General features: G+C 38.2%; 1 protein-coding gene across 1 annotated transcript in view; it reads left to right on the forward strand.

The window, feature by feature from the left end:
* NCKAP5 (NCK associated protein 5) overlaps window positions 1–24,437 on the forward strand; it is a gene marked incomplete at both ends in the record, with an annotated part of 382,055 nt that overhangs the window by 294,133 nt on the left and 63,485 nt on the right. Inside the window, 2 exons of the mRNA XM_082484353.1 lie at window positions 20,764–20,868; window positions 24,025–24,216. Coding sequence (XP_082340479.1) covers window positions 20,764–20,868; window positions 24,025–24,216 — 297 coding nt within the window. The remainder of the gene's footprint in view (window positions 1–20,763; window positions 20,869–24,024; window positions 24,217–24,437) is intronic.

Here is a 24,437-nt window from a genome sequence, read left to right on the forward strand (position 1 = left end):
GGAGTATTCACACTCAGTAAAATTAAAAATCTTAAAGAATGCTGCAGAAGAGGGTATAAGCTAAAAATAAATACCAGTTACTTTTTCTGCATATCAACTTCTGTGATTTGATTGTAATTGACATTAGAAAACTCTTTTATTAAAGAATAAGCTCATTTTAAACTATAAACATTCTTGACAACTTAGATTTCAGAAACAGAGATTTCTTTAAAAAAAAAAAAAAGATTTCACCATTGCCCTGGATTTTTTGTATATTTGATTCTAAGCAAATAATACATGATCAGGTGTCTCCTTCTTAGAAATCAGATCATTCACATTTTTTTCAATAAAAAGATTTGTATGAGTGTTCTGAATTTGACTGCTGAATAATGGCCCACATACCGTACCAATTGCACTGTGTTGTTTTTCCTCATGTTTCTCACGCAGATCAAAAGAAGAACTGATTGATACCAATTTAAAAAAAAAAAAAAATCATGTAGTAAGGTTTTCATGACTGCTTCAGGAATCCTTCACTGTAAAACTATTATTAAAAGTATTACACTTTCATGCATTTCCAAGAAGTGTAAGTACTCATGAAATCAAAGGGCCTAACAGTATTTTAAAAGAAATATGCATGTTTTCTTGAGGCATGTGATTATATATATTGCCATATAAGTTCTTTGCTACTAGAAATTTTGGTGTGCTTACTGCTTGTAGGGAGAGTGACACAGAGGATATGTCACTCCTGCCATAAAAAGATTAAGTAATGCTTAAGTAATGCTGATGCAAAATGTAAGGAGCAAAAAAGAGGTAATTCAAGCTTTTTTTTTTTTTTTTGTCACCTCTTTTGTATTGTAGATTATGTTAAGAGCTACTCTCTCTTTCTGGGGTTATTCTTCCTGTCTGAAGGGTGTGCTTTACTGAACTGGTATTAGAGTATTAGAGTAGATAAATAGGAGGAGCTGATCACCTATTTTTTAAATTTTATTTTATTCAGCCAATCTCTCTTCATAACATGAAGAAGCCTCAGAAAAGTATTTCTGTCTCAGCACCATCTGAGGAAGAGCAATAGTTTTAGTTAAAATCTAGCGCAGAGGAGTAGCTTCTGCCCAAGCAGCCTTCATTTTCTTCAGTTAATGTGGTCGCTAAAAAGAGATGAAATTCTGCCTGTCATAGCAAGAGAGGATCGGAAAAAGAAAACCAAGAACTCAATTTTACTGAGCCACCTTGTATTTCATTTGTCAGTGAGAGAAATAGTTGGGAATAATAGACTTAAGATTTAAAACTGGGTAGAGAAAAACTGTTTGGAAGTGAAGAGGGAAATTTGTGAGGTAATATACAGAAGGTTGCTGAAGGTGTAAGATAAATCCAAAGAGAGGATACAAGAGTAGGAATAAGAAGCCTTAGATGAAACTTAACACTACAGCTTTACCCATGTATACATATATACATGGCCATGTATAGCATCTATGAAATATTTTTAAATGTAAATGTCAATATCACGGCATTTCTGTCTTTGCCTTCTTTTTTCTAAATGATGCAATGTTTCCTTCAAAGAAACTTCGAACTACCAAAATCTCAACATTACAGAGTTTTTCCACTTCTTAGCTATGTTGTCTCACAGACTTGTTTTGACTTTATCGGGTGTAGGACGCTCAGTATTGAATCACAGAATCACAGAATAGTCAGGGTTGGAAGGGACCTCTGGAGATCATCTAGTCCAACCCCCCCGCCAGAGCAGGGTCACCTACAGCAGTTGCACAGGACGGCGTCCAGGCGGGTTTGGAATGTCTCCAGAGTGGGAGACTCCACAACCTCTCTGGGCAGCCTGTGCCAGTGCTCTGCCACCCTCAAAGTGAAGAAGTTCCTCCTCATGTTAAGATGGAACTTCCTATGTTCAAGCTTGTGCCCATTACCCCTCATCCTATCAATGGGCACCACTGAAAAAAGACTCCTCCCCTCCCTCTGGCACCCTCCCTTTAAGTATTTGAAAGCATTAATAAGATCCCCCCTCATTCTTCTTTTCTCTAGACTAAAGAGACCCAAGTTCCTCAGACTTTCCTCATATGAAAGATGTTCTAATCCCCTAATCATCTTCGTAGCCCTTTGCTGGACCCTCTCCAGCAGATCCCTGTCTTTCTTGAACTGGAGAGGCCAGAACTGGATGCAGTACTCCAGATGCGGCCTCACCAGGGCAGAGTAGAGGGGGAGGATGACCTCCCTTTGACCTGCTGGCCACACTCTTTTTGATGCACCCCAGGATGCCATTGGCCCTCTTGGCTGCTAGGGCACATTTCTGGCTCATGGTCATCCTGTTGTCCACCAGGACTCCCAGGTCCCTTTCCACAGAGCTGCTCTCCAGGAGGTCAGCCCCCAACCTGTACTGATGCATGGGGTTATTCCTCCCCAGATGCAGTACCCTACATTTATCTTTGTTGAATTTCATAAGGTTTCTCTCTGCCCAACTCTCCAGCCTGTCCAGGTCACGCTGTAAAGCAGCACAGCCTTCTGGTGTGTCAGCCACTCCTCCCAGTTTAGTGTCATCAGCAAACTTGCTGATGGTACACTCTATCCTTTCATCCAGATCATCGATGAATATATTGAACAGGACTGGACCCAGTACTGACCCTTGAGGGACACCACTTGTTACTGACTTCCAACTAGACTCTGCACCACTAACCACAACCCTCTGAGCTCTATCTGTCAGCCAGTTCTCAATCCACCCCACTGTCCATTCATCTAACCCACACTTCCTAAGCTTGCATGTGAGGATGATGTGGGAGACAGTGTCGAAAGCCTTGCAGAACTCAAGGTAGACAACATCCACTGCCCTCCCCTCATCCACCCATCTAGTCACTTCATCATAGAATGCTATCAGATTAGTCAGACACGACTTCCCCTTAGTGAATCCATGTTGACTACTTCTGATAACCTTCTTTTCATCCAGGTGCTTTGAGATGATACCCAGCAGAAGAGACGCAGATCTTTTCACAGATCTTTTCCCTCTAGGTAGCTCTCTATTTCCACTCCTACCTGAAAATACAACTAATGACATTGAACCTGATTCTGATATTACATATTACATAGTACATATTACATTTTTACAACAGTAAAACAGTATTAAAAAAACAGTATTACATTTATACAACTTGTATAAAGTTACTGAGAATAACAGGGGTCAGGGTTTGCCTTCTTATAGATATGGTAGTAATTTGTTTATATTATGTCTCTCTGTTTACATAAATTCAACGTGTTTTTAAGTTGAATACTTCCCATGGAGGAAGACTTGCTTTAACTTTTCACCCAGGATTTTGCTGTCACAGTATTTTTTAAAGCGTGCAGGGAACCTTCAGTGAAATGTATCAACATTTATTGAGTTGATTTATTTGATTAAATAAGTAATAAAATTTTCATAGTTGGAAAAGTATAAAATAATGTTTCTAATCATAAGATTTACAGTATCTGTGATCCTAAACTATATTTTGATTGCCGTTTTATTTCCATCATAAAAATTCTACTTTATCAACTCCAGAACAAAGCAGGGAGGACTCTCGAAACATCAATTTTCTCCTTGTGTTTCTCTGGCTAGATTAGTTTCATTTATTACTTGTGGACCATCCACGTTGTTTAATTTTATGTCTAAAATTTTGCCTAGAATGCTACAGCACAGTCTGCTGAATTCTCAGAAGATCAGTTTAAATAATAACTACTTTGTTATAGCTGCATTGATATTAGCTCTTTTAATAACCTGACAACTATGTCCTGACATACGAGATAGAGTGTAGCTGTACATACTTAGATGGAAACAGTTGTACGACTTAGCAGGAAGGGGTAAATTGCACCAATGACATTATTATATATGGGAAGAAAAAGAGGACAATTAATTGCCCTAACACCTGGCAAAAGGAGATGGAATATCTGGCCTCAGAGACCGACCTCTGTTCAGACATCGTTAGACATTATGATGTCTGAAAGCAGAAGGTTACCAGTGAAGTTGCATTGCTTTACAGCAATCAAATATATGAAATTGATAAGTATTTCAGAAAGTAAGTAACTGAGGATTTGAAATTAAGACTAAAGATCGTCACACACTGTTAGGAAACAGTTTGTCAGCAGTCCGAAGTATATTTAAATAACTGGATCATTATATGCTGAGCAGCAGCATAATTCCCATCTGACAGAAGTCCTGCCTTGTGCCTCTGGGCTCTTCAGAGAGCAGGCAGATTTGAGACCAAGATCAGCAAATTATATTTGAGGTTTTGAAACTCCTGCAGTTGACCTGCTTGTTTTCTTACTTCACATTTGTTCCTTTGTATCCATCGGATTATCAGGGAACTCTTACTTGCAAATCTTGTGAAAAGTTCCATCTCCAGAACAAACACTTTCCTTTTCTTCTCAGTAAACATATAAATATAAATCAGATGTCACAGTATCTGTAGTGATATTTACTTACTCTGTAATTGGGACTGGTGGCTTGAAGGAGAAATTAATTTGAGATCTGCTAATTGTTTCAGCAGTAATGGAAAACTGCTTAAAAGTTATGACAATCTCAAGGGCTGTATCAACAGACAAAAAGGTAATCACATGAATTTAAAACATATTTGAGATATGTTAATGCTTAAACTAATACATTAAACTTTATCCAAGAATTTCATTGCCAGTAGGCACCTACTAAGAAGTGAGGTGATGTTTTTACACCATTTGCAGTGCTCAAAAGATTTCAGGCCGTAGCCCTGCTGGAGTGCTTGCTCCAGATCAAGGCTACCAAATTACTGTCATGAAAATCCTGTCCCAAGAAAGAGCATCCAGTCTTCTGCGGGGAGAAATTATAAGAATGCTTCTGTGGGTCAGCAATCAAGATAGCGATCTAGTAAGGAACACTCAAAGATTTTTGAGACTTTCAGGAACAAATTAAAGGAACATTTCTTCATGTGAAGATGCTGGTGCCATTATTTCCAGTCTTGCATGATCTCAGTAAACTGGTACCTTACTTCCTATTTGTCACGTCCTGACTCACTAATAACATCTGAGAAAACAGAAATAAAAAGCTTTGAACCTCAGTATTTCATCTCAGCTTATATCATCAACATGTAATAATACATTATAAACCATATTTCTTACTTGCCCTCTTTGCAGCTCCAAATATATGCTGAAGAAACATTACAGAAATAAAGTGTTTGTGAGAGCCTGCTGGTTAGATGAATGGGTGACCAAGGTCAGTGATGAGAGAAGGAAAGGAAATATCCCCCTCCGAAGAAACTCCATCTAACCGCCATAAGCTGTATGACTTCTAGTTTTGAATGAACAGCAGCAGCATAATACCTGACAGAATTAGGCTGGATATCTGATATCCAGCAAGCTCTGGAAGGAGGCTCTGAGATAAGCAGATTTTTGGGAGAGCACTGAGAATCACTGGATGTCATCTGCAGCAGAGGCTCTCTGCAGGCCAGCTCTAGTCACAGGGGCTTATGCTTCTAAGTATGTAAATCACGACCGCGATGTGTAGACCTCCAAGAAGCTTTGTGACATCCCTTGAGTGAAATGGCTGAGGCGGCTTTTCTTGTCCCTCCAGAATACGGAGGAATCCTGACATGCTGTTTCCTGACTAGGGAAACTATAAAACTTCCATTCTTAAAATAAAACTTTTGTCAAAATTACTTGCTGGATCTAAGTCTAATTCAGGATCACAAAAATTTTTGCTATAGAGTGTGGTATGATGTGTGGGAGGAGAGGCAGGGCAGTATCCCTCACAACATTGAAAACTAAAGCAAATAAAGCACATCTAGATGTTCAGTGGAGAACTGTATTTTATTATGAGGGGGTTAGATCCACTGACCTGACAGGTCTCCTCCATCTGTAATTTGTGCTTTGGTGATCTCTATTCTTGTCAGACTGTTGTCCCTTATTTCAGCATCTCAATTCTTACCAATTTGCTCTCAAATAAAAAGAAAATATTAACTGAAGCTCACTAGGCGTGTAGTTCTGATGAGAATGATAATGATTTTAAGAGGAAATTACCCCCGACTGCTAGAATTTCATATGTCCAAGTACTTTAACTAGCCCTGAGAAGTTCTGAAGAAAAGCACCGAAAGGCTTCCCATATCTACACAAACATGACATTTCGTGATACAATTTTAAATATATAATTTTCAGACACCAAGTATAAAAATGAGCTTTTTCCATCATCCTAATGACAATAAATTGCTAGAGAGATACCAAAAACAGTAAATCAAATGAGCAAATAATCTTTAGGAAGTACACAAGTGATCTTTGGTGAAGTATTTATGAATTATTTTGTCTGAGTAGAGCAACATTTTTTTAAGTTCTGAAGAAATAAACAGGCATTGTTCTCAAGAGCAAAGACGGTTTTTCAGAACAAGCACATGTGAAGAAAACCGTGGGGCTGTAGTGATGTGACGGGTATTAATAAAAAAAATAAGATTTTACTGCCTATTTTTTAGACAAAGAAAAATAAGCAACTGACACTGGGTGAACCATGGATTTCTCTTTACTTTATGCATAGATTTTTATTATCAGTGGTGATACACATGATGGCAGGAATCCAATATGGCATTTGAAACCTTAAGCAAGTATGTGGGCAGACTCATTAAGTACAAGAATGTTTTTCATGGTTTTTCCTATTATTGAGTATATTCAGTATGGCAATAAAACTAAGAAAAAAGGAAGGAGTTCCGCAATAGGAAATACTATTGCTGTATTCCTTTCCGTACTTGCCCTGTGCTTCAGACTTCTGATAAGCATTAAAAAGATGTGCCTTTTTATTCCATGCAGTTGTATTTAACCTATACCAATGCTTAACCAGTTGGATGCTATTTCAACCTGCTGTTTGCTGAATGTATTAGCAAGATGTATTAGCAACTTATGTATGGCCCAAGTGTAACTACAGAGCCTGGTTAGAGGCAGCCTTTATTGTAGATTGTGAACTTTGTGAAAACTCTATGAGCTACTTATGTGTTTATGTTTTGTATGACAAACAGATTCATTCGTTTGTCTCACGTTTCTGGGTTTGATGGCATTTATAATTTTCCTTGTAATTTATTTGGTGCATTTCAGTCAAGAGTAATTCATTCAGGCTTCCTTTCTAAATCTAAAAATCTTTCTCACTGGCATTCTCATAGCAAAAATTAGCATGGATTTGTTCTCATGTTATCACAGTATGTGAGGTGGTAAGTGCAAGACATGTTACATATAAAAGTGTAAGTTCATGTCATTATGTCAGCTTTTACAGACTCCCCATTTTGCATTTCACAGTGGACTAAAATAGTGGCCCCTGCACGCCCTGCTTAAATACAATATGCACAAACAACAGGTGCGCTAGATAATTGTTTTGTCATCATGGTACATATTTCACACTCCATAACTCTCAAATGAAATACCAAAAGAATGCATAAAATTAAATGATTCAAAGATTTAGAGGGCTTCTTCTTGTTGTGGTAAGGTGGTAATCCATTTAAATTCTAAAGCACTATAGAAATATAACCATTATTATTACAAATGTGTCTTTTACTTCTTATTGCACTGATGGAGCTATGTAGTTTGTTTTTGTTTTCTTAAGACTTTGAAACTTAAGTGAAAGGTAACTGCAAAAGTGTGTATATATGAAACAAATAACAATGGATAAAGGATTAATTTCATCTGTTATTACATTCTGTACATATAAAACTTCATTTATATTTTACTTTATAACTGTGGTTTTGTTACTATTATTTAAGTGTAGTGACATTTGCAGACATGAAGCAATATGGAATTATGGCTCTGTTTCTTAAAAATAGGTGTGCCAATAAGTACTCTATGTGCTAGCATTTAAGATATTCAGATTATGTCAGGTCAGTGTAATTGGCTAGTAATTTTAGATTATACATTCCATCAAATGAATCAAACTAACATTATGCCAAATGGTTTTTAGCGCATAAGATTATTCGGTAGGTATTTTCTGTTGCCATCTGTTATGAAAAGATTAATTTTCCTGTGATATACTTTGTATGTTTTGTATACTCATAGGGATACTGTGCATAGAAGAAAAGGGTGGTAATTAGAATAAAAAGCTATTCATAATGAATCATAAAACACCTACTGAACCAACCCCATCTTTTAGTATTGAATTTTACTAATGCTCTCCTTTGTTTCCCAAATGACCTATCTTCTTTAATGATGGTTTGGATACCGGTAAGATTCAAATCCTCATCCAAAGGCCATGACACTATTGACTAAATCTCTGTTGACTTCGCTGAGAATGTGAAATACTGTATTGCAAGATAAAATCAGCACGAAGGTGCTCACTGAAACTGAAGAGTCCATTAGTGCCTTAACTCTTAAATTACCATCTGTGTATCTCTCTTGATAAGGACAAGCTAAAAGGAAAAGTTACCTTTGTCATTAAATCTTTAACAATGTGATATTGACAGGCTTGAGTCTTTCTGTATTTTTAGCATTTTTAGATTGCATTCATGCTCTTTTCTTCCTCTGGATGGGAGCAAGCTGTGCTTCATTAGTCAATAACCGATGTCTGGGTACAGGGAGGAGCACTGGTTTGTCTGTGTCCTGTGTGCGTTACAAGGGCATCTTCAACATCGTGAATTAAATTTTATCTTACTGCATTAAAAGTATGGAAACCAGACTGCCAAAGTAATGGCATCTTGAATTAATATCAGTGCTTTAAAAATCTCAAATATACGCCCACTCTTCAGTTCATCTTTCTGGTATACAGTTTCAGAGATAACTACTTAATTTTGTAGTGTTTTGAGTCTAAATTTTTATATTCAGTCATAATTTAAAAGCAGAAATGCTCCCTCTTTTTTTTTAAAGAGAATATCTTATTACTTACTCTTAGTTCTGTTTTTTTCTCTAAATAAGCCTTGTGTACTTTTCTTGTACAGTAGATTCAGGCACAAGCACAGGTCTAGGCACATTTTTATGGAGCGTGAACATGAACTGTATTTTAGAGGCTCACTTAAATTTATTCCACTAAATGGTCCTTAAAAGATCTTGACAATAATTAGAAATATGGGTACTCAGCTCTGTTGCCAGTCTTCACTAGTTCATGGGGGAATAACAAATGGAATTAACCTTTAATTTAGGTCTTTAGGTCCTTCATGCACATGGGACCAGACTTTCAGGTGTTCGGGCATTGTGCTGAGCTGTTCTAAAAATCTGGCTACTTATTTGGTGGCGAAGTGGGAGCTGACCCCTTTTGAAATTCCTATATAATACCTCCTAAGCCCTGCTTTTATCTACCGTGAAAAAACGATCTATTCACAGGGGCACAGATTCCTAATCAAATGTTGGCACCGCTTCTTCTGAGCGCAGACAGCTGCCGAAAGGGTCTGCAGCTATCGGCCATCTATGCTAGAGGTAAAGCTCATAGCTGCTTCCAGCCTGGGGGCAGGCTGCCTCTGGTACTGGATGCAGGGTGGGAGAGGGGACTCTTTCAGTGTCATCGCATGCCAGGGCCTGGCACCCCCAAGGCTGGTCCAGGTCCTAAATAGTGCTTAGAGGGCACCCTACCTTCCCTTGTAAGAGCACAGTTTGGCCCAGGAGCAATGACTGACATTTGCCCATTTCCATTTCCTGGAATTCCTCCTGGCTGCAGCAATAGGAGCGAGGTGCAGATGAACGTGGGCAGTGCAGGTCTGTATCTTCATTTCATCCAGTATGGTGCACCCTCCCTGTTGGTACCAGCGCTGGCTCTCCCACCTCACCTGTGTTTCAGCCTTACTAAGATTTCTTGGCTTGCATGGCCAGGCTGATTGCGAGATCCTTCTGCAGTTTCTCACCGCTCCAGAGTAGGACAGTGGAATTACAGAGGTTTGAAGCCAGGTTTTGAGATGCTTATTCAGATCATCAGGTCTACAGAGTTGTACTCTGTCCTGCACACAAGCCTGCATACAAGATTTTTGTATATCAGAATAAGCGTTGCAGAGCTTGAACTGCTGTTTGGACATCTTGTGGTCAGATTTGAGACTTTCGAGAATGAAACACTACAACACATGCATGCTGTGACCCTCTAGAAGCTTTATTTCTGAAAAGCAGCAAAAGTTCGGGAAGTCTATGGGGCAATTGGTGACCTGGCAGAAATTCTTTTAATTTCAGTACAAGAAGTGAAACCAATAATTCTTACCAGCTGAGAATCTGCCCACTTATTCTTTCTAAAATGTGCCTCAAGTAAGTGCTTTGAGGAAAAAGGATAGAATAAAGTACCTTGTATCCAGGTATTCTGTCGGAGCCAAAAAAAATGCATTAGAGTTGGAGAGAACATATATATGTAAAAGCCTGAAACTAACGATGAAAGTATTCCTTGAAATCTTCCTCCTACTTTTAAGCTTTCAGTCCATCTGACATTTCAACAATTTTACGCACACACACACACACACACACACAAAGAGGTTGGAGGGATGGCAAAACCTTTTAAATGCATAATACTGAGGCAAGGGAAATATGGCTTGTTCGACATTAACCTTGACAAATTCATGCTCTTGTCATTTAAATGAATGAATCTTTCCAGTGTGTAGATTGCTGGACCTTGGAAACAGCGGTGAGGAAGGACTGTAAAAATGATGCTCGTCTCTCTTAAATTATTTTTCTGAGTAAATGAATGATTTCAGTGAAACCCAAATAAAGATGAATCTTCTCACTTGAATTACCTGTTCACAGCCAATGAACTTCCACGTGAAACAGTGCTTACCCTCCTCTGTTGCCATGTATTGATCTAAAACATCTTCCCTGAGCCTTCTCTCTCCTTTTCCTCCTACAGGCAAAAGGTTAGAGTTAGATAATAGTATTAATTTTCCAGACATCTGCACATGTTTTAATAGCCTTTAGAAGGTTTGAAATGGTTTCTGTTTGACCACCACAGGGCTAAAATGTCATTAAGACTTAGATTGTAGCAATACATAACAATCATAGCCCCGTAGTTCAACCTAGCAATAAAAAAGCTAATTTATTTTATCGGAGATTTAAATTAATGTGATGAACTCCTCTCTCAACAGGAGCTCTAACACCACTCTTACAAAAATACCGTAGCCCTGCATATTTTCAAAACCAGATAAAACACTCGTGACAAACCTTGTGTAGGTATTTGTTCTGTGTGCTTTATAAGTGTTTGCAAGTGTGTTTGTGTGTTCACATAATAATACTTACCATTCCTGAGACCATTTGGTTTTTTCTGTCATAGCCTCATCATCTGACTCATAGACTCTGCAGGAAGCAAGTGATTAATAGTTCCAGGGCAGTCCCCAGCATTAGCCTTTTTTTTTCCCACCCTGAGAACTGGAATTTTCTTGTGGGCAAAAATTATTCCTGGTTAGGTAAATTGAGTTTAAAATAGCTTTTAAAATAGGCACATGCAGTTAATAAGGATACTTTCGAAAATCTGTGAAAGAAATATTTAGAGCTCAGACAGTTTTCATTTCCAACTATATGCTAGAGGAAAGCTTCAGCTTATCCCATTATAAAGTGATAAAGCAGCATTTGATGGCAGCAGCTTCTGTGATAAAATGATCATGGCAGCACTGAGAACGAATCTAATAAGGGAATTGATCTGTAGATTCCAATTCTGTAAGAGCCAACATCGATCAACATAAATGTCAATAACAAGATCGTACTGAGGTCTGCCTAATTCCTTTAGATGATTTTGGGGCATAGTCAGAAAGTGAATGTGAAAATGAATTTTAAACTGTGGGGATCACAAAGACAAAGACCAAAATTACGTTTTTTTTTTTACCAGGAATATCACTGACTGTCATAGTATCGGCAATTGAGCAGCGTGTTGAAATTAGTGAGTAGCTTTAACCAGATCATGATTGATAATGCAATGCCTGTTGTGTAAGTGAGCTGAAACATCAGTGCTTTTCATCTGTGTTTTCGTGTTAAAGCACTTCTTAAATATAGTGAAATAATTTGAAAAAGCCCACCTTCTTATAGCTAAAGCATAGATAGCATGTGTAGGGCATGCCATAAAAGATTAATGGTATAGCTCTTCCTTGTCACAGAAGATCAGTATAAAGTTGTTTCCTAGACTGCTTCTGACCATGCTGAAGTTTTAAGAAAAAATGGTTTTGCTTGTGAGCAATGTAACAAGAGAAGGTGTCAGGACGTGCAGGATTCTGCCTTTCGCTCTTTGGTGTTCACATAGTTCATAGCACCTGTGTGATGTTGGCACTCCTATAGCAAAGTGGAATTAACATATTGATTAGTATTAGATCAATAGAAAGGTATTTACAAAAAGCATTAACTGCTTTGTACCAAATAAATAAGAAACAAAATACAAATATGTACTTAATAAGAGGCTCAACTGTTCTACAATACTATTCTCACGAAACTGTTGTTTTACCATACTCCAAGGAGTCTTCCATGAGCAAGCTCATTGAAAACATTTATTTCATTAATTATTTACATTCTGACTAGCTGATTACCGGGTCATTGATGTAAACTGTTGACTTTACAGTAATTACAAACCACAGGGAACTTTATACATACATTTTCCTAAGAAATTAAATTAGCTCATTTTTTTATTACTGTAATATTTACAGACTCCTGCCATAGTGCTATTAAAATGAGAACTAACGCTTTGGAGTCTCAGAGCTTGAAAACAACTGATAGAGTTATAAAATGAAAACTAGGATCAGAGAGGATTACTTTGTGTCTTTCAATGTAACTTTTATTTAAAGCAGTTTATAAAAATTAATAAAACTAAGGGATTTGGAACAGGAGTAATTTTAGGCTTACATTGATGTTGTCAACTCTCTGAAGAATACAGAGAGATTATGTTATTTATGTTTATGCATCAAATGTCTGCTTAATACCTCCCAATTTATACCCTAGGATATAAGTTTCCAACCTTCTGAGTTCCTTTGGAATCTAATTCATGGGGTTTGGCCATCTCTGGATGGCTCGATCATAACGGAGAGCAGCAAGCCTGGCAAATCTGAAGCAGACGCAAGTGAAACCTTTGCTTTATTTTTTGTGCTGGATTTGCCTTGCTAACAGGATTTTCTGATGTAGTTTTAGCACCCTAATCTTCCATACAAATGTTTGTAATATCATACTCTTGTACTTTGTCTTGGATGTTGTCAGTTAAGTCTCAGTAAACTTGCCTGGAGGATTTGCCAGCAAAAATGACAAACCACTATTAATACTGGGTTTCAATTTCAAGTCTAGCATCTTCACTATCACCAGGCTTCTAGTTTTTTTAGCAAAGTCAGCCTAGTAGGAGGGAAAAACTACAAAACCAAATGGAAAATATCAAATTAGAACTTTCACGGAAGTATTTTTATTACATTAATGGAAAACTGAGATCCACTTGACTTGAAATTTCTGGAATAGCTGGAAACTTTCTTTTTTGTACTAAGAACTGATTTAGCTTATGGCAATGTATTTTACAGTTAATCCTTTAATATTCATTTTAGTCATTTTATGTATATACTCCTCCTCCTGTTACCACTGCATGTTTGTAATTGTTTCCTGTATTTTACAAAGCTGTAGGTAAGACCGATAAATAATAGTTTCCAACTGCTTGCTCGTACCACTGTAAGAGTTATCCTGGGGTTCACTTACTGTGTATTAACCCCCTCTTCCCATCAAAAATAAATCAAATCAGCTGTAGTGGTAAATCTCCTGCGAAACAGCTGTTGAGAACCCTAGCAGCAACATAGAGGGCAAACTAATTGTAGTTATCCTGTCAGACAGACCTTAAGAAAGAACAGAATATTAAATATCAAAGACAACATACATGGTCATACTAAATACAGTGGGGTATCGGACTTCTGAGTTGCTTTGCCTGATCCAGACTGAGCTGTATAACATTTCATGTTACACCCTTTTGCCAAATATCAAATATCTTCATTAACAGCTTGGTCTGCTGGAAATGGTACCTGTAGCAACAGAGAAGTAGAAAAAATAGCTTAGAGTGATGCATTAGCTTTACAGGCAGAAGTTCCGTGTTCAAAATAATCTCGTATAGTCCAACCTGTATGTTTTACCTATAAACATGTAACAAATGTTATAAACAAAAGATCTAAATCCAGAAGAATTGTCGAGCTGTCATGTTACCACCACTGAAAGTGAACATGGACTCAGAATGCTACCCTAATACTGAGAGCAAGGAAAGTTAGTATCTGAACCTAGTGTTTTTCCTATGAAAATGCTGAACTTTGTTTCCCCCCCTAGGAATAACAGTTGTTTTCTTATTTCATCATCCTTTAAAACTTGGTCTCTTTTTAACGCACTTATGAAAATCTGGAGAGATGTACACCTATATGGATGTTTCTATGTAGCTTATAAGATAAGGCCATGTTTTCTTCCCAGAACTGGCACCAAAAAAAAAATCACATTATTAACTGTTCACTTCTGGGCAGAAATACAAGAATATGATTGTGCATAGGGGACCTTATTTCATGTAAAGACAGTGCTGAAAAATGGTAAAAAGTACAGGAATGCTTCTTAAAAATACATTGTATTTTGCAGCTGAACCACCAGAATGCTAGACTAACTTATGTTAGTCTGAAATATTTATAAGAAACAGCCACAGTCATAGAATCATAGAATGGTTTAGGTTGGAAAGGACCTTGAAGATCATCGAGTTCCAACCCCCCTGCCGTAGACAGGGACACCTCCCACTAGACCAGGTTGCCCAAGGCCACATCCAGCCTGGCCTGGAACACCTCCAGGGATGGGGCCTCAACAACCTCTCTGGGCAACCTGTGCCAGTGCCTCACCACCCTCACAGTGAAAAACTTCTTCCTAATGTTCAATCTGAACCTGCCCTCTTCTAGTTTAAAGCCATTCCCCCTCATCCTATCACTACATGCCCTAGTAAAAAGTCCTTCCCCAGCTCTCCTGTAGGCCCCCTTTAGGGACTGGAAGGCTGCAATAAGATCTCCCCAGAGCCTTCTCTTCTCCAGGCTGAAAAGTCCCAACTCTTTCAGCCTCTCCTCATAGGAGAGGTGCTCTAGCCCTGGATCATCCTCGTGGCCCTCCTCTGGACACGCTCCAGCAGGTCCATGTCCTTCTTCTGTTGGGGACTTCAGAGCTGGATGCAGTACTCCAGGTGGGGTCTCACGAGAGTGGAGTAGAGGGGCAGAATCACCTCCTTTGACCTGCTGGCCGCACTTCTTTTGATGCAGCCCAGGATACTGTTGGCCTTCTGGGCTGTGATCACACATTGCTGGCTCATGTTGAGCTTTCAGAGAGTCAGAAGCCACAGCCACATCCTAACTTCACACTGTTAGGATAAATGATGTTTGCAAAGAAAATTATTAGAGAATTAGAAGGGAAAAAGCATGGCTACTTCCACAGTGAAATGTCCTTGAAATTACCCTGAAGGATATAGGTATAAAAAGGAATCTGGGACGGCATATACCATGCACAATAACTCTACTGGGAAGCTGCCTTTCTTCACATGCAGTAAGCAGCTGGAAAGATGAAGGAAAGCTCCTAACCAAGCTGGTTAACTAGTGTAAAGTGCTCAGGATAGCAATTGCTATTGCTATTATAAACTGTGAAAATGGAAAGAATAATTTTCTAGAATTTACTAGAAAGTTAAACAGTGATGGCCATGAAGTTCTGTTTATAGAAAGTGAATAGTAGGAAAGTAGGACATAATTCTGAATTTTCTATTCAATATGTAACTTTCAAGAGCTGAAAAAATTATTATAATTTTATTTTCATTACATCAATTATATACAATAAACCATCAGGGATTGCTGTATGTGCACAGTATACAATTGCAAGTATATTTCCTATGTTAGTGATTATTAGAATTAGATAAAATGGAAACATCTTTTTGCAGCTTTCACTTTTGCTTCCTATTTGACGGTTTTCTGTTGACAACCACTTGTTCTGCTCTCTTTAGAAAGCAGAATTACCATATGTCAAAAGCATATGTTTTACAAACTCTGGTTTGTCTAAATGCAAAATCTATTTCTACTTTCAGAGGTTTTATTATTTTTTCCTTATACTTAACTTTGTCCTTTATTTCAGACTATTTACGGTAAGAAAAGTTCACACTTCATATTTTTAATAGTGCATATTCTTAATCTATGTAACTTCTGATGGAATGGGTGAAGGATGTTCTCTCATCTCCACCTGAACATACCCTCTGCAATGTATCTAAGGACTAAAAAAAATTAAGATTTAGTTTCATGACAGATTATATTTCTGCATAAACTAATGTTACGTAAACTGCATACCTAATCATATTTTTTTCGTTTGTTGGTCTGCTATGGTGTAATGGAAATGTAGGAAAGAGTACTATTTCTGTAAGACCTTTGAAACTGAAGCTTATCATAAGTGTGATTAATTCATAGCTGCACTCTGCTTCTGGTGGATGTAACAGTTAAAGATGAACAAGGGAACGGGAAGAGTGAGACAGGTCAGATGACTGTGAAAAAAAAGTCAGCTAGAAAGAGCTTTTGTCTTTCATGACCCTCTATCACACCTATAGAGATCACCATACCGGCACTCTTCTTCTGTTGCACATTTTTTTTTTTGCGGGTTTTTGGTAGAGTTACTAAGACTTAACTCATTTGGTACGACAGGGGTAGAATCAGACTGGTGGACTTATCCAGAATGTTGTTTGTGCAGAGAATTATTAAAAATGAGTGGTGTGAAGGCTGCAGAAAAGGTGTTCCCTGCCAGTCCGATTACAACGGTCAGGTTATATAGGAGAGCGGTCCAGACTATGCCTGTTCAGGTTTGTGATGCCCGAGATAACAGCAGAGATGGGAGGAGACCACGCACACCGAACAAACATTTACAGCTCTGGCACAGAACACCAGGATGAAAATGTCTCCTTAGAACCTAGGGAGAGAATTTCTTTCTTGTGAGTGATGGACTTTGGCTCATGTGAGAAAAGCAAAGCCAATTGATTTAATAGCAATTAACTCATCCAATATTGGAGAGCTGTGTACAGTTTGGCATAATTCATTGAAAATTGTTCTGGCAATGCTGCAGGCCATTAGACGTTTCAGAAAGTGGATGGGAACTGATAGATATTCTGCACAGATACAGTCAAGAGGCACAATGGTTAGGGGGGTCTCTCTGTAATATTGCCTCATGCCAGCGGGTAGTAGCCGCCTTTTATCTTCCTAGAAAGCCTTAGTAGGGATGCTGCTGGGGGGAGGGGGAACTTGCCTGCTATTTGATGGATTGGTTATCTGCCTGCCAGATAATTGTATTTCCTATTGCACTTGATATAATAGGTTTCCACCTAAATCATCAATTACTTTGTTTTTATTTTTTATGTGGGTTACGAGAGTTAATCTTGACATTGAGCCACCAAAGGGCACGGCCTTTTCTGGATCAATCTCACGGGTGAAGGAGGAGCTTTTCTGCTGCTGGTCACAGGCAGCCACAGAGAGGCCCCTTCTGCTCTGCCCTGGCCTCTGGACCTCTGAGCACCCGCTTTCTGTAGAGACGTGGGTCCAGTCTAGAGAAGATGCTATGAGCTTTTCGATCCGCACCTGCCCCAGCAGTACTCGCCACAGGGTAATTTCCAAGCAAGCTGTCCCAGCCCATGCTGTATTCACTTCCATAAGGGTTTTCTGTTCTGCAATCCAGTGTTGCTGATGGTTTCCTCTGTTCAGAAAGGCCCAGACATTCCCCACCATGTACAAATGTTGTCCGGTTTCCCCTTGTCATTATATACGGCACCAACAAATGGGCGGGTGACTTGGATTTATGGTTGTAACTCCTTGGTTTCATATTTAAGTATTTATTTAAACTGATATGATCTTTTCCGTGGAAGTCCTTCTGTGCTGTGGTCTACCTTTTGTTGCATTGCGTCGTGATAACATCAACAGTGATTTTAATATTGTACAATTTTCAAGGCAGCAGTAACTCCTTGATCTAGTTATGTGACTGTCATCTGAAAATAACCATAAAGGACACAGTACACTTTGTGTATCTGAGAAGAAATCAGAATCAAGATACATTGTTAGCACAATCTGTTACTTGATTTTAAATGGATCATTAATGAGGGTTTTTTTAACAAATAGAGTTTTTCCCATTTTTGAATTATAAAATGGAGAAGGAAAAAGAAAAAATAAATGAAAGAAAAACAATTTTCTTATCATTTTTCTTTTGTAATTGGATGACTTGCTTCAGTGCTTTGTGACTATATTTAATTAATGATCTCAAACTTTGTTATGCTGTTTGTTAATGCTAGTCATTGTGCTGGCTGTGTGTCTGCTAGTTTATTTGCATATGTGTGGGGGAGAATATTCCCAATGTGATGATCTCTTGTTTGATACAGAAATATAATCACATTATACATCTTGAGAACACGCTTTCCTTCTTTGCTAATCATTTTAGTCTGCTGATTCACCTTTGTTATTATAGTTTTATAGAGTCACAGAGTTTAACGCTGGCAAAGATGATTCAAACACAGCATGACCCGTGTGCAGCCCTTCTGGTCACTGAGCCAGCGTGGAGGGACCCCTGTAACTCCGAGTCATTTACAGCATGCTCTGCTGGGCTACGTCTTATCACTGACCAAAAATTATTTCTGTTTTCTCCCTGTTTCAGTTGGGCTGATGTCTGCTCTTATGTCTGATATGGACAATAACAGCAGCACACTAAATTTCACTGGATGACATTATAGGGGTATATTTAGTTTCCGTTATTGGGATGCATATATGTTCCCATTTAAGTAATGAAGTATTCAGAACACCTTGCTGGAAAAATGGGAAGACAATTTTACAACTGTAAAAATCCTATAGCACTATTTCTAGGATACTTTTTTCTGTGAAAATAAAAGTTCATCTGTAAATGTTCATCCATCTCAGATGTCCCCAGTCATCATCTCTAATCTGGCTATAGTAACTTCCGCAAAAAAATCTGTGGAAGCAAAAATCAGGTGGCTGGTTTCACTGGAGAAAGTAATTAATTCCTCTGCAAAGAGCAAGTACGCCACTTGTTCTTAACATCGGTGTCTTCTGGTTCTGAAAACTGGTATTCTCCGGTAGTTCAACAATGTAGTTGGAATTATTGTAAAGAATAACACGTGTAGTAAGTCAGTAAATCTCTGAGTTTGGGAAGGCATTTTACCTGGAGCTTAAATCTTGAACAAACACGTGACATTAGCTTTAGTAATAACACTTTAAAGGGTGCACACTGAATAACTGAATAGGCGATGGGCATCACTGATGTTAAAAAACACATAGCCTCAATACAGTTAATATTTATAATGAAAAGTGTTTCGGATACTGAGTTCTTGTAGCATTTTAATCTATTCAACACTATATGGGACAAAATATGTTTATACGGAATATTGGTCATTGAAAATATTTTCCATAATCTATCTGCAACAGATAATAATAACTCATGAAGAAACCTGGATGAATATGTAACTCTTGATAAATTACTCCCAAATTTATAATTAGTAGTTTTCGAAACTGGAATAGATGTCTGAAGCATGGCATGTAGATAACAGAGGCTGTAGGAATGGCCACCTGCTTTGTTCTCTAGCAGATTAATTTCTGCAGCAGGTGCCAAGAGAGCGGGCTGGGGAGGAGCTGGACATTAGATACTGCGTGAGTGATATTTCAGGGCTCTGCAAAGAACTGTCTTACCATTACTACTACTGCACAGTGTGGAAGGGCCTTTGTGTCTACAGATTCTTTTTTCCTCTTTGACCAGGCTTTTTGGATGGACAGGTTGATGGGCCACTCATGCAGCCTCGAGAAGGCTCCGTGGTTCGAATCCTTCACAGGGTTGCCCTGGCAGAGCGCCCTGGCAGGGTCTGCACCGTTTGTTCCTCCAAGCTGAGCACCCCGGTGCTAAGGAGGAGGTAGATGTGTTCTCTCAGGTTGCGAGCCTGGAGAAATAATGGGAAAATGAAAAGAGCCTGATCCAAATTCTTTTTGTTTCAGGGTTTTTTTTTAAAGTCCTTTTTCATTGATTTCAGTGGACTGTGAGTCAGATCCATACTGCCTGTTACATGCTATGTTGGTCCAATGACTGACAAGACTGCAGATATTTCTTCTTTTGAAGTCATCGGCCAGGGCATTCACATAAATCATGGATTTTATTGAAACTGCAATTAAAACAAATCAGGCTTAATACACACTGAAAGTGTTAGTAATTAGTATACAGGTGAACATGGAGGAAAAGGCACAAGCTTAGCCATCCTTCCAAGCAAAACTGAAAAAAAGAACTGTGTATATAATCGAACAGCATGTGAATATTAATGCACAAAATCCTCTGAGTCCCTAGTTCCCTGATGCAATTATTTTCTATTCACATTAATTGTTCCTAACAGATGACATTAATGACTTTGAGTTAAAATGTGTGCAAAGGAGGCCTTCAGCAGATCAATGCTGTTTAAAAATAGGGTCACTTTTGCAATCATTCACTCAAGGTATAACAGCTCGTAAATAAAACAACATTAACATGTTGATTGATTTATAAATGTTAATTTTGTAGTTCATTTTTATGCTTTTTTCCTGAAACCTGTCAAACTCTGTGGATAATGGTGGGACTTGTGGTCGTTTGTCATTGTTGCATGTGAAGTAATGATAAGTTGCTAAACAGTGACTAGAAGAAAAAGTAGAGTTTGTTTTGGATGAAGAATGATCTGTTCTGCAGACAAGAAGTCTCGGACAAACTAAGCACAAAGAGCAACATTTGAAATTAGAACAAATCCTCTTTTACCTCGGGCTCTTCATTTCCCTTGAAATTTAACGGCAGAGTTTGAAATTTAAAAAATGCTGATCTGCTGCATATTTGACAAATGCTTATGCTTTGCTCATTCCCTTCTGTCCCCCCTAGAAACTCCATTCACGCATCTTGGACCTCTCATCTGGGGATTTGCTTTCAGAAGTAGAACGAAACAGAAGCCTGATGCAATGCCGAACTCTTGATGCTCAGATTCATGTGAGTTTTTGTACTGTCCTTGTACCCCTCACTTGGAGCCCTCCTTTTCGCCTCTCAAGTCTGATGTCAGGGATGAACCATAATGCTGATCTCTGAATTGAAACACTGTTGAGGCAGATAACAATACTTCTTCTTCCCTCTGTTCTCTGAAATTCAATATTGTGTCCTCAGTTGATATAGTAAGTTGATAGTGTCACTCTGTGCAAAAAAGCGTAAATCTTAGCAATGTCCCCAAGATACCTTTTTGGGTATTGATTACATCTCAGAATCTCTGAGAAATGGTCAAGGAGCTTTTTATTAAAGCCCATACACCGTATTATTCATCCTACTTTTATGATATATTATGTATGAACTTTTAAAAATTCATGGGCTCTACTTTTTTTTTTTTTCAGATGGGGTTAGCTTTGTGCTTATTTGGCAAAACACTAACCAGTGTGGCTTTCATGTTTCATTGTCAAAGAGAAAAGTAGCTTAAAAAACAAAAGTCACATAAAGATCGAGGGAAACAAAGAGGACAAGAACAGAACATTGAACCTGTGTGTGCCTTTGATCTTGAAGTATAGTAGTGTCAACAAAAATGTAATCGCCTTTGTAATGCATACTTTAATGAAAATGCATTGTTTCAAAGGTTCACAAAAATGCTAATGACCCTTTGCATTATATGTGATTAAGCCTTCAGGTTAGGTTTTTTGAATATAAAGTTTTGTGTCTTTAATAGCCTGATCTTTCAGTTTTCTGTGATTTCTAGCAAAAATTATGTATTTAACTCGTAATACTACATTGAGGCCTTTTGACGCTAATTACGTTAAAGGTAATGACTTAAGAGTCATGATTACAAAAAATTAAAATTTCACCATGTCAGTTAATAGACCCATATGCAAGTTGAATATATTTAATTAACACATCATAAACATACTATTCAAGGTACTTTCTCAGATAATTTAGAGAATTAAGGCAAATCACAGGAGAAAAATCCACTCGCTCTTTAGTGATCGGAATGCAACCTAGAAATTGGGTAGATACCCTACTTCAGAATCTGTAATGGCATAATATTTTTTTGCACATTTTCCCATCTCAAACAATAAAGATGATTACAGTAATATACTGTACTTTTGCTTTGCTTAGATATCTCCATTTTTCCCATTGCTAGAACGGTACAACCAAATGCCTTTCTCCTCTCTTTAGGTGCAAAAGAAACAAAGTGAGGGGATGGAAAGGCTCTCAGACTAGCTGAAGATGACAGGAGGGGAAGGCAGTACTTGTCGCTATGCTGCGACCTCCTCTTTTCTCCTACAGGAGATTCTTATAGGAAAGGATTTTACAGGCATCTTTCCCTTAAACACTATGATGACTGGGACATAGCCTAGTATAAAGGGCAGAAATTTGACACGACATGTTTTCCCAATGCCACAGCTGAAAGGCAAGGAAATAGCCAGGACAAGCAGATGCTGCCATTGGCCCCTGTACAGTCAATGTTACAGGGAATGACGCCGTCATAGCTGAGGAAGCTGATGAGAGAGGGTCTCCCATGGGAACCACGATGTCAGCAATAAAGAGTAATTTATCTCAACAAAGCGAGAAAGTCTGTTTCAGAGCCAAAAACATAGGCATCAGCCTGCCTCTGATGCTGAAAGATGTGTTCTTCCCAGAGCCAGTGAATTTAAAGGCTATTCCTCCTGCATCCATTTGACTTCCTAGGAGAACATGTACCAATAACTCCCAGAGGTGAAATGTGCTCTTGCTACCTCTAAATGATTTTCCCATTCATAGGTTTTGCCTGTGACAGAGAATAATGATTTGCCCTGTAGTTACGTTTGTCAAAAACAGAACATTATTATGTCAGTTGAGCAATGAACAGCGGTACTGATGAACTCCTCAGCAGTAAAGATTCTGCTCTCTCCCATTTAACTGAAAAAAGGTTCAACCCTAGTAGTAATAAATGGAAGGACATGAGGGAATAAATGGAAGAAATTAGTAGAAGTCTAACAAACATGTTAGTGTATAAGAAGCGTCTACAAACCGAACATTTTTCCAGAGGTCTGCATGAAGAAGCTGTGTCTACTGCATGTACAGTTTTGATAATTGTTTTGTGGATTGTATAACTTCAGATTTCTTGTGTCTTCCTGAACATAAATGTAAAATTTTCATCTAAACAAATTTAATTTGGGTTATATCTACATATAGAAATCAGTAAATATTGTTTGAGCTTGCACAATTATGTTCTGCCTTAATGAAATCCAAAGCAAAGTTTTATGAAACAGTCATGTCACTCTGTCTGGTGTTCCTGGTAATTAAAAAGATGTCTGATTCTGTTAGGAAACTGGAGAATAGCATAACAGAATGGTGCAGGCACTTAACATTAAAGAAGCTCTACCACTGTTAGGCACAAGAGTATTAGTTTGAAAACAAATTAAAGGCATCCTAGATACTCCTACAGAGGTTTAATATTTTACCTAAAGTGCTATCTGCTCTTCATTACTCTCTTCCTCAAAGCTGGCACTTAGTCACAGTCAGCTGAAATTGCATTTGGAGAGGGGCGATAACTACACAAGTACTAAAGGCAGCCATAAAGTGTCAATAAATTGCATAAGCAAGAGGCTTCAGCTGTCTGTGAGCGACACAAAGATGGATTGTCCTACGTCAGAGAGTTTCTTAGACAAAGCTTTGAACTAGATAGGAAACCAAAATTAGACTGTAATGGAGAGATTCCATTCTCAGTGGACATTCTGGTTGGGATACTAAATTAATTTACCTTGTCCAGGGTGTACAGCCTCATCTGTTACATTGTAGGGCTATAATGCAGTTGTCAAGATGTACTTGTATTCTTATAACTTTGTTTTCTGTATCTTACTGGAGCCGGCTGCTTATGTACAAAGCATAATTCAAATAGACTCAGAATAAACTTTAGGAAAAGAAGAGCAGAATATTGGTTCGAGAATAAAGAAGAAAAGATGGAGGATTGTGGAATCTCCCCCCGACAAATGAAAATGTTAGCAATTTTTAATTTAGTTCTCTGTGTTAAACTCAGCAGATGCTAATGGCGTAACAGGAAGGTGTAAGTAGCTTGCTTGCTTTTTCGTTGTTCTTCTTAACCAAGGGGAAGTTAAATGATCATTTTCCACCCATAAGATATTTCTATTTCTTCTCGTATTTTAGGAATGCCAGCAGAATGTGAAATCCAGTATACCTGTCTTGAAATGCCAGAGTCAATTAAATATGACAGGTCCTAGCCGCTTGTATCCCCGGAGCAGCTGCAGTAGCAGTGAGCTCTCCCTCTCAAGTGCTTGCAGCGAATATTCCAGTGGTTCCTCCTACACTTGGAATGATGGAAAGACATGCAGCAAAAGGGTAAATCAAATTAATTTTCTTCATTTATTACCTTAAATTCATCTGAAACAAGATTAATTGAAAAGCTGCCTATTTCAGAATTTTTTTTCACTTTCTTCTCTCTTTTATATTTCAAACAGTAGTCACTAAACTCAGTAAGGTTTCTCTCCCTGATGACTCCCTCCTTCTCATTCTCCCCCCTTTTAGTTTTTTTTTAACAATTCCTTTATCACTCTAATTTG

This window comes from Vanellus vanellus (assembly GCF_965231255.1).
Source record: "Vanellus vanellus genome assembly, chromosome: 5".
Classification (NCBI taxonomy): domain Eukaryota; kingdom Metazoa; phylum Chordata; class Aves; order Charadriiformes; family Charadriidae; genus Vanellus; species Vanellus vanellus.